General features: G+C 36.0%; 1 protein-coding gene across 1 annotated transcript; it reads left to right on the top strand.

The window, feature by feature from the left end:
* The first annotated feature begins 502 nt into the window (after window positions 1-502).
* Window positions 503-10,727, top strand: LOC133643535 (PRELI domain containing protein 3B-like). Its single transcript, XM_062038167.1, has 6 exons — window positions 503-679; window positions 3,338-3,506; window positions 4,910-4,999; window positions 6,643-6,713; window positions 6,793-6,895; window positions 9,860-10,727. Exons 1-6 carry the CDS (start codon window positions 648-650, stop codon window positions 9,980-9,982), a joined length of 588 nt encoding a protein of 195 aa, XP_061894151.1. The 5' UTR covers window positions 503-647; the 3' UTR covers window positions 9,983-10,727.
* Window positions 10,728-11,188: the final 461 nt, after the last annotated feature.

The raw sequence follows: 11,188 nt of genomic DNA, 5'->3' as shown, positions 1-11,188 counted from the left end.
GGAATGTGAATACTTTCCGGATTTACTTTATCTATCTTTCTTTCCATCAATCCATCCACCTATCTGTTTATCTATCTCTAGGGCGCAGACACCGCTGCTGCTCACTGCTCCCCTCACCTCCCAGGGGGTGGAACAAGGGCATGGGTCAAATGCAGAGGACAAATTTCACCACACCTAGTGTGTGTGTGTGTGACAATTATTGGTACTTTAACTTTAAGGTTGGCATTGTTGCGAAACGCAAGGTTGAATAGAACACTTCAACCTTCAACTAACACGATTGTAGAACATCCAAGATTATCATGTTTACGCTACATTTAGCAATGAAAAAGCACAACCTAGCCTGCTGGTATTTGATAAAAGAAAAAAAAAATTCAAAAAACTCTCCCTGCGCAGTCAAGGAAGTGTATTTTTACGACGATATATCGGCTGACTGTCAATCATGCGCCATTCTTCCGCGCTTCTGCACAACGGAAGTGCGTCATCGTATAAGTCACGTGACAGAGACATACCGGAAAAGGGAAGAGGGACGGAAGGGGGGAGGGCCGTCTTGACTTAAACACCCGGCATCACGAAGGCTACAAATCACACCGGCGAGTCACTATTCACTCCATCTATTCTGCGGCATCGTCTGTCAGCTCGGGTCCGCCATGAAGATTTGGACATCGGAACACATATTCAAGTGAGTCGTTGTCGCCGCAGTGTCACGTGTTGATGCTTATGCAATGTACGTAAAGCTCAAGTTCATTCATTAATGTTAGCCAATATAATCTATAACTTAAAAAAAATACATCACTATTTAATGTTTTAGTGTAATAAAGAGACCATACTGCGGATGAATGTAGCGTAAAACAAAATAATCAGTCGTATCTATCTATCTAGCTAGCAGCTTAGCATCATGCTAGCAGTCATCTTTAGAGGTGTTGCATATAATTATTTTGTTTTTTTGGGGGGGGCAGGGGGGTGAGCTCACATTTGTAACACGTGTGTTACAAAATGACGTAAACTGCTAATAACAACAAAAAAAAAGAGATAAGGAGGTCATTGTCGACATTGCGTAAGCGGCCGGTTCAACCTTTCCCCCAGTTTGTCCCTCAGCGGGTCTGTGACGACACCACCCAGGCAAAGTCGGCGCGTGCACGCGTCTCCATGGAAACCAGCACCCAATCCTCTTTCACTAATCACCCGCCCCGGCCTCTTGTGGGCGGGATAATAGATGGCATCATCAGTCTTATTCTGATATTTTCTTAACCTCTTGTTATGATTTTTGAATAAATATTTCTAAATTATATAAACAAAAAACAATATTTATGTTTTAAGTAGGGATGTCCGATAATGACTTTTTGCCGATATCCAATATTCGGATATTGTCCAATTCTTTAATTACTGATACCGATATCAACCATTACCGATATATACAGTCGTGGAATTAACACATTATTATGCCTAATTTGGACAACCAGGTATGGTGAAGATAAGGTCCTTTTTTAAAAATAAAAATAAAATAAGATAAATAAATTCAAAACATTTTCTTGAATAAAAAAGAAAGTAAAACAATATAAAAACAGTTACATAGAAACTAGTAATTAATGAAAATGAGGTCACATTGAGGGTGACCGTATAAACAACTTTAACACTGTTACAAATATGCATCACACTGTGAACCCACACCAAACAAGAATGACAAACACATTTCGGGAGAACATCCGCACCGTAACACAACATAAACGCAACAGAACAAATACCCAGAACCCCTTGCAGCACTAACTCTTCCGGGACGCCACAATATACACCCCCCCGGCCCCCCACCCCAACCACGCCCACCTCAACCTCTTCATCAACTTGAGTTGATTTATTTTGGAAAACCTTGTTACATTAGGCATAATAATGTGTTAATTCCACGACTATATATCGGTATTGGTTGATATCGGAATCGGTAATTAAGAGTTGGACAATATCGGAATATCGGATATCGGCAAAAAAGCCATTATCGGATATCTCTACCTGTAACATGTATATAGAAAATTACGAAAACATTTTTTTATAAATTATGTACATATACACAGTATACATGTCAGGTGATATGAAAAAAAAAAATATTAAAAAAAAATGGGTGGGGTGTATATACACTATGTACATGACTATGCACATGTTGACTCCAAGAGTGTGCAAAACAGAAGGAGAAAATATCAATCAATCAATTATATTTTACATAGCGCTTTTTTCTAGTGACTCAAAGCACTTTACATAGTGAAACCCAATATCTAAGTTACATTTAAACCAGTGTGGGTGACACTGGGAGCAGGTGGATAAAGTGTCTTGCCCAAGGACACAACGGCAGGGACTAGGATGGCGGAAGCGGGGATCGAACCTGGAACCCTCAAGTTGCTGGCACGGCCGCTCTACCAACCGAGCTATACCGCCCCAAATATATATACACCTTAACCATATATAAACCTGTTTGATGCTTCGAAGAGTTGCTGGGGATCAATTTTGTTTCAGGCTTGATTGCTTTACATATCAGAGCTAATTTTGTTATTGTCTTTAAATCCAATCTGACTGATTTTTAAATAAAGAGAAAAGCCATAGAATATTTGTATGATGTGCACATGCGAAGTCAATCTGCCAAATTATACCCTGCAGATCTTTGTTATGATAATATTTGTGTTTGTAAAGAAAATGTGAGGATAACTTAAACGATATTACACAAGCTAGACATTAAAACACTTCCTGTATTATAACATTTCATTTTTTCATTACTTTATGTATTACGTTTTATTATTTTTAATATCATATTCATCCATCCATTTTCTACCGCTTGTCCCTTTCGGGGTCGCGGGGGGTGCCGGAGCCTATCTCAGCTGCATTCGGGCGGAAGGCGGGGTACACCCTGGACAAATCGCCACCTCATCGCAGGGCCAACACAGGCAGACAGACCGACAACATTCACACTCACATTCACACACCAGGGCCAATTTAGTGTTGCCAATCAACCTATCCCCAGGTGCATGTCTTATCAATGCATGTCAATATCATATTGATTATTTTATTTGGCAATGAATTGTTCTGTTGTTGCATCATGCTTAATAGTGTGCTTTTTTTTTGAGTGTACTATTTGCATTTTAACCATGTGAAGCAACTTACTTAAAGTTAAAAATGTTAGGCATATTGCATGTATATTTATTTGTATCAATATATTAACTAGACAGAAAGGAAATATTGCTTTCAAAAATCTAAATAATGTAATAATGATATAATTTTAGTCATTTGTTTATAAAAAATGGACTACTGAGTATATGTATTTATTTATTTATTTATTTATTTATTTATTTATTTATAGTCACCCATGGGAGACGGTGACCAAGGCTGCTATGCAGAAGTACCCCAATCCCATGAATACCAGCGTGGTCGGGGTGGATGTTTTGGACCGCTGCGTCGACCCGCATGGGCGCCTCCACAGCAAAAGGCTTCTCAGCACAGAGTGGGGTCTTCCATCTATCGTCAAATCTGTAAGTAAATCTAATATGACCTGCTTCCGTCATGTGATCTTTATTAAAAGAAGCGCCTTGTGAAACGAGTGGCTCGTCAACAATCGGTACCTTGTGTTGCCACACACAGGTTGAATGACCGTGGCTCACAATGCTATTTCTGTCTCTGCTCCCTGGCTGGGACATAGTAGCCATTTTTGTCACGGCTAAGCTACAACCCATGACGCCATGTGATGTAACTTTCCGAACACGTCACGAGAATGAAAGGGCCTTCAAATTTTGTTCCGCAAATCTTGTGACCTCTGAAAGGACGACCAGCTGGAGAGTGCCGATGCTGTGTCTGAACACGTTCTCCAATCAGCCGCTGTCCTTAAGCGCTGACCTCTGTGTGGACGCACAAGGATGTGCTTTTCGTCTCTGACGGCGTCTATGAATAGCCGTCTTCTTTATTCCTGCCTCAGTCAATGGCAGGGTTTCCCCTTAATTAAATAAATAATGAAAATATTAATTTATTGACTTATCATTCATTACATTATTCCTTTAATTAAATTTTAACATATAACATAGAAGAGTCGTATTGAACTGATTTTATGACCTTTTTTTTTTTTTCAACCAATCAGATTGTTGATCCGCCTCATGGCCACAATCCCCTGAAAGTAGAGATGGAGATGGCTTTTTTGCCGATATTGTCCAACTCCTAATTACCGATTCCGATATCAAACGATACCGATATATACAGTCGTGGAATTAACACATTATTATGCCTAACTTTGTTGAGATGCATTAAACAATGTAACAAGGTTTTCCAAAATAAATCAATCAAGTTATGGAAAAAAATGCCAACATGGCACTGCCATATTTATTATTGAAGTCACAAAGTGCATTATTTTTTTTAACATGCCTCAAAACAGCAGCTTGGAATTTGGGACATGCTCTCCCTGAGAGAGCATGAGGAGGTTGAGGCGGGCGGGGTTGAGGTGGGGGGTAGCGGGGGGTGAATATTGTAGCGTCCCGGAAGAGTTAGTGCTGCAAGGGGTTCTGGTTATTTGTTCTGTTGTGTTTATGTTGTGTTACGGTGCGGATGTTCTCCCGAAATGTGTTTGTCATTCTTGTTTGGTGTGGGTTCACAGTGTGGCGCATATTTGTAACAGTGTTAAAGTTGTTTATACGGTCACCCTCAGTGCGACCTGTATGGCTGTTGACCAAGTATGCCTTGCATTCACTTGTGTGTGTGTGTGAAAAGCCGTAGGTATTACATCACATTATATCACATTTTAAAGCATTTATCGGCCGATAATATCGGACTGCTGACATCTCTACCTGAGAGAATAATATAAAAGAAAACATACATGTTTAATTTCATTGTGCTGCAGTGTCACAAAATGACATGTTTTATGGTAATGAAACTTTGTGTTTGTGGACAGCTCATTGGCAACACGCGGTCGTGCACGTACATTGAGGAGCACTCGGTGGTCGATCCCCAACAGAAGAGTTTTGAGCTTCAGTCTTCAAACGTGAGTATTTATGCGTTTTGATACAAAGATGCTCAGTTTTTGAATGATGGTGTAAAAATACACTTTTTTGCATTTTTGTAGTAGTGGTAGTAGTTTAAAGCTGGGGTACCCAAGTTATATTCTTTAATTTAAAAAAAAATCCTATTAGTTTTATACAGTGTATCGTAACAGTAATGATTTCTGCAGAAATCGTACGTCTGAGAGCTGTCTGTGCCTTACAATTAAGTATTTTAGTAAATAAAACCTCGAAAGACAAAATAATTTGTTTTCGTGGCGGTCAACCCTTCCAGATACAACCACAGGATTAAGAGAAGCGGCCTCCTCATTTGCTGCCGTGATATACCGTATTTTCCAGACCAGAGGATAAGGTGCACTGCCGATGAATGGTTTATTTTTGATATGTTTTCATATATAAGGCGCAAAGAATTATAGGGCGCATTAAAGGGGTCATATTATTTTTTATTTTTTTCTAAATGGAAAACACTTCCTTGTGGTCTACATAACATGTAATGGTGGTTCTTTGGTCAAAACGTTGCATAGATTATGTTTTAAAGATCATCTTTAAGCCGCTTTCTGACAGTCTCTTCAGGATGCGCTGTTTTGTGGGTGGTCTTATTTACGTGGCTCACCTTCGACAGCGTCTTCTCCCCGTCATCTTTGTTGTAGCGGTGTAGCGTGCAAGGACGGGAGTGGAAGAAGTGTCAAAAGATGGAGCTAACTGTTTTAATGACATTCAGACTTTACTTCAATCAATAACAGAGCAGCATCTCCTCATCTGGAAACAACACCGGAAATGTGTCCCGCGAAAAACCTTAACTTTAATAACTAAAGTTCCTTGGGTGAATAATGTAAACTCTCTACACCGGTATGTTTTAGCGTTTTCATGGTGAGTTTACTGACAGATATAAGTAAGAACTTACTTATAACTACTTTATATTAGAAATGGCAACAGCGGAGGATGAATGCCACATAACAAGAAGATAGAGGAAAAAGAAGAAGCTTATCGACTTTGGTGTCGGCACGGACTATAAAAGCAGACTCGCGCAATTTTTCAGGATTTATGCAGATCCCAAATACTGTTCAGCAGGCACCGGAAGGTAAGAAAAGTCGCTTTTGCATAATATTGCGAAACAAAACGGCAGATAATATGTCTTACCTTATACACACACCATAATAATACTCATATGTTGAATCACATCAAACGGTGCGGCCTACACTTATCTCTTATGTTTGACTGCCATCTACTGGTCCCACTTGTCATTTCACCATATACCAAATAAAATTGCTTCGCGGTAGGTAAGCCCAACCAAACGTATTACTTACATTAGGCGCACCGGGTTATAAGGCGCACTGTTGAGTTATGAGGAAATGAAAGGATTTTAAGTGCGCCTTTTTAGTCCGAAAAATACGGGTATTTACATTTCTCTTTACAACATGTCCAAAAAGGAGAAGGAAAAAGCCAGGCTTATTTAATTCTACCCCTTTTCCAATTCACATCATACCTGCTTTCTATTATGAATATAATCAAGCAGCTCTATATTATTAGTCTGGGAATGCGGACTTGCTTGTCGCGCAGCCCGAGTGTCGGCCGTGCGGTTTTGAGTCTGGTCGGACCACTTTTCATGCTCTTCTTTTTACTGCAGATCACTTTCACCAACATGGTGTCAGTGGACGAGAAGTTGACCTACAAACCTCACCCGGACGACGCTGACAAGTACGTTTGAACGAGTGGATGAATAAAAATGCACAAAGCTGTCGTGGTGATTTCTAAAGCAAATGTTTGACTTTGCTAGAACAATCCTGACACAAGAAGCCATCATCTCTGTAAAGGGTGTGAGTCTCAGCAGCTACCTGGAGGGCATTTTAGCGAGCTCCATCTCCACCAATGCAGGAAAGGTAAGGAGCGCTACACAACTACACAGTCACAGTGCATACTGTTTGGAACACGCAACTTCAACGCCTTGCATCAGGGTTTTGGTGTGAGAAGAGAGTTGTCAAGCTATAAGAATTAAAAATATATACAGTACAGGCCAAAAGTTTGGACACACCTTCTCATTCAATGCGTTTTCTTTATTTTCATGACTATTTACATTGTAGATTGTCACTGAAGGCATCAAAACTATGAATGAACACATGTGGAGTTATGTACTTTACAGAAAAAGGTGAAATAACTAAAAAAAAAAGTTGTATATTGTAGTTTCTTCAAAATAGCCACCCTTTGCTCTGATTACTGCTTTGCACACTCTTGGCATTCTCTCGATGAGCTTCAAGCACACCTGTGAAGTGAAAACCATTTCAGGTGACTACCTCTTGAAGGTCATTGAGAGAATGCCAAGAGTGTGCAAAGCAATAATCAGAGCAAAGGGTGGCTATTTTGAAGAAACTAGAATATAGAACATGTTTTCAGTTATTTCACCTTTTTTTTGTTAAGTACATAACTCCTCATGTGTTCATTCATAGTTTTGATGCCTTCAGTGACAATCTACAATGTAAATAGTCATGAAAATAAAGAAAACGCATTGAATGAGAAGGTGTCCAAACTTTTGGTCTATACCATGTTTATTATTGTATTACTTGAGACTTTTATTCTGAAAAAAATATCTTAATATTCTTGTAAATTTAGACATCACGTCCCCCCCCCCAAAAAAAAAATTACAACACTATTATCTTCATTCTTGCAAGATCATGGCTTTTTTTTCTTGAAAAAATATTTGACTTTACCCGCTTGAGATTTTTAATTTTGCAGAAAATCTGTCTTGCTCTTCTTTTCTTTTTTTCTTTATTTATTTAAAATGTATTGAAGAAAATACAATTTAAATCTTGTAATTTGACAAAAAAAATCCCGAAAATGCAACTAAATTCTTGTGTAGTTGAAACTATTAAATAAAAAGAAAAACAAAATACTTTTCTCTTCTAAGAGTTTATTTTTTGCTAAACAATATGGCTTTTTTTTTTTTTTTTCTAAAACCAAAATAAAACTTTTTCCTGAAAAAAAATTACTTTATTTTTGTAAAATCACAAATTTTTTTCAGGAAAATATTTCTTAGACTTAGACAAACTTTAATGATCCACTAGGGATAAGGATGGAAAGGGTCGTGCACGCAAGGGCACAAAAAGAGGGCGAAAACAAAAGGTATAAAGTAGACTAAAATGTGCCACAGTAGCAATGAAATATAACATATATGTAATATTTACATATTATATATACAGTATATAACATATACTGCTATATTGTTATATTATATATACAATATATAACAAAATCCCAATTACCATGTACAATATTACAGTATATGTAACAGCTGCAGCAAAAAAAAGGGCAGCATAAAATAAAGAGTAGATCCAGCAGAAAATATACATTATAAACAAAAAAGAGGTGATGTATATTTTTTGCTGGATCTTGTCATATTTTCAATTTTTTTTAAGAAAATGTGTCTTAATTCTTGTGGATTACTCCCTTCTTCCCCACAACGAGTTTGACTTTTTTTCTTGTAAAATTAAAACTTTTTTCTAAAACCCCAAAAAATGTTTTCTCTTGAAAAAATGCAACCAAAAAAATCCAGAGCAATGTGACTTTATTCTTGTAAGATTACAGCTTTTTTAAAATAAATTTTAACATGTTTTTCTTGTAATACTTAAGAAAATATGTCCTAAATTTTGTAGGTTATTTTCTCTGAAAAAGTTGACCTAATTCTTGCAATATCACGATTTTTCTTGAAAACCCCAGAATACTTTAAAAAAAGATTTGTAGCAATTAATGTAAATTTATACTTGTCAATCTTTTTTTTTCTGAAAACTGCTACTTAATTTTACTAATATTACAACTTTTTTTTTTAAAATATGTCTTTATTTTCAGAAAAATGCTACTTAATTCTTGTAATATTACATCTTTTTGATTTTAAAAAAAGACAATTTAACTTCTCTAGGATTACAGCTTTTTAATTTTTTATAAATATGGCTATTTTCTGAAAAATGCGATTTAATTCCTGTAAAATGACTTTTTTTTTTTTTTAATATAGTTTTATTTTCTGAAATGCAACTTAATTTTTATAGGATTACATTTTTTTTTTTTTAATCGGTTTTATTTTCTGAAAAATGCGACTTAATTCTTGTAAAATTACAGCTTTTTTAAAAAAAATTTTTTTTAATATGGCTTTATTTTCTGAAAAATGAAACTTAATTTCTCTAGGATTAAAGTTTTTTTTTTTTTTAAATATGGCTTTATTTTCTGAAAAATTTGACTTAATTCCTGTAAGATTACGTCTATTTTCCTTTTTTTTTTCTTTTTCTTTAAATATGGTTTTATTTTCTGAAAAATGAAACTTAATTTCTCTAGGATTACATCTTCTTTTTTTTTTTTTAATACGGCTTTATTCTCTCAAAAATGAGACTTAGTTCTTGTAAGATTACAACTTTTTTTATTTTTTTTAAATATGGCTTTATTTTCTGAAAATTGCGACTTAATTCCTGTAAAATTCAAGCTTTTTTTTTTTTTAAATATTGTTTAACTTTCTGAAAAATGCGACTTAATTCCTGTAAGATTACATCTTTTTTTTTTTTAAATATTACTATTTTGTGAAAAATGCAATTTAATTCCTCTAGGATTACATCTTTTTTCTTTTCTTTTTTTTTTAAATATGGCTTTATTTTCTGAAAAATGCGACTTCATTCCTGTAAGATTATATATTTTTTTATTTATTTATAAATATGGCTTTATTTGTGTAATATTTTCACCTATTTTTAAAAAATGTTTTTGTTAACTTTGTGGATTAGAATGTTATTGACACCAGAATAATATTGCCTTTCATAACAGACCAAGATTATGCACCTGGTAACGCTCTTTCTAAATGTGTCTTTTAGGGCCGTGAAGCCATGGAGTGGGTGATCAGACGACTTAACACCGAAATCGAAGAGCTGGCGGCGACGGCGCGTGGGACGATACGCAGCACCCCCATGGCGGCCGCCGCCATTTCTGACCAATGACACAGGCTGTCTCCTATTTGTCCGCCAAAGACGCTGATCTGGTGCTCTCAGGAAGCAGGGACACGTAGCAGAGCTATCTGTGGACAAACCCAAGAAAAGGGTGCCAAGGTCTCACCACAGCCAGCAACAGGACTTCATTTGACGGATGGACCACATTGTCTTGGTCACTGCCATATATGGGCATGCTTCCAAATATGACGTTCATCAATAGACGTTGTTCCTAACATGGAAGTGATTTCCTAGAAGAATGGTTCATCACAGCATATTTTACTTTAGGGGTTTTTCTACTAATTTTTCTGGTGTTGGAATCACATTTTCCACACTTTTTTGAGACCTCATTTTGAACATTCTGTACAGGGCATCAGTAGATAAGCTTGAAGTATAATTTATTGTAGCTGTTATAGAATAAATAGTGGTATGAAGGGATCATTATGTTGACGATGACGTGTTTAGAAGGTAAAATGGTTACATAGCAAAATGTACATTAATGTAGGTTTTGCTGCAGTCTTCTCTTTTATTTGCACTTCCAAACAGCGCAGTTATGCACATTCAGAAGGAGCCGATGGAATGTGGAGATTTTCATACTGTGATAGGGGACTACTTTTTTTTTGGTGTATTTCTTTGAATGTAAACAAGGATATTTATTTCAAACACATACTGGAAATTGTAACTTGCAAGGTTTCTGCAAAAAAAAAATGGTCGCAATAACTCCAGAATGTGAAAATGTAATAAAAAATTCAGATGACTTTTTTTTTGTAGAACTTCTTTGTCAGATCTTTATTTTTACTGAGTAGTTGAATATATTTTTATTAGCAGGATTATTTCAGCTGGCCTACGACGTGACTTACGACAACAAAAAGAATACAAATATTAGAATTCTGCCGAAAGTATTACTTGCAGCTGTTCCCGTGTTGTTAAAGTTTCAAAAACATGACTTTATTCATTGAAGATTTTTTTTTATTATTGAAAACTATTCTACTTCACCCTATGTCCAGACTTTTTATTTTTATTTTAGAAGAACATAGCTTAATTAGCTATTTGTCTTGAAAAATGTAAATATATTGTTGTAAATCTAAGACTTATTTCCCCCCAAAACACTTACAATATTTCAAAACTGTTTCTGGAGAATTCAAATTATTCTCCCAAAATTATTGCCCAAAAAAGGGCTTTATTCTCGTAAAATTATAAATTAAAAAAATTTTACCT

The sequence above is a fragment of the Entelurus aequoreus genome, linkage group LG26 (assembly GCF_033978785.1).
Source record: "Entelurus aequoreus isolate RoL-2023_Sb linkage group LG26, RoL_Eaeq_v1.1, whole genome shotgun sequence".
Taxonomy (NCBI): Eukaryota; Metazoa; Chordata; class Actinopteri; order Syngnathiformes; family Syngnathidae; genus Entelurus; species Entelurus aequoreus.
Note: the sequence above shows the minus strand (reverse complement) of the source record. Positions and strands in the feature narration are given on the sequence as shown.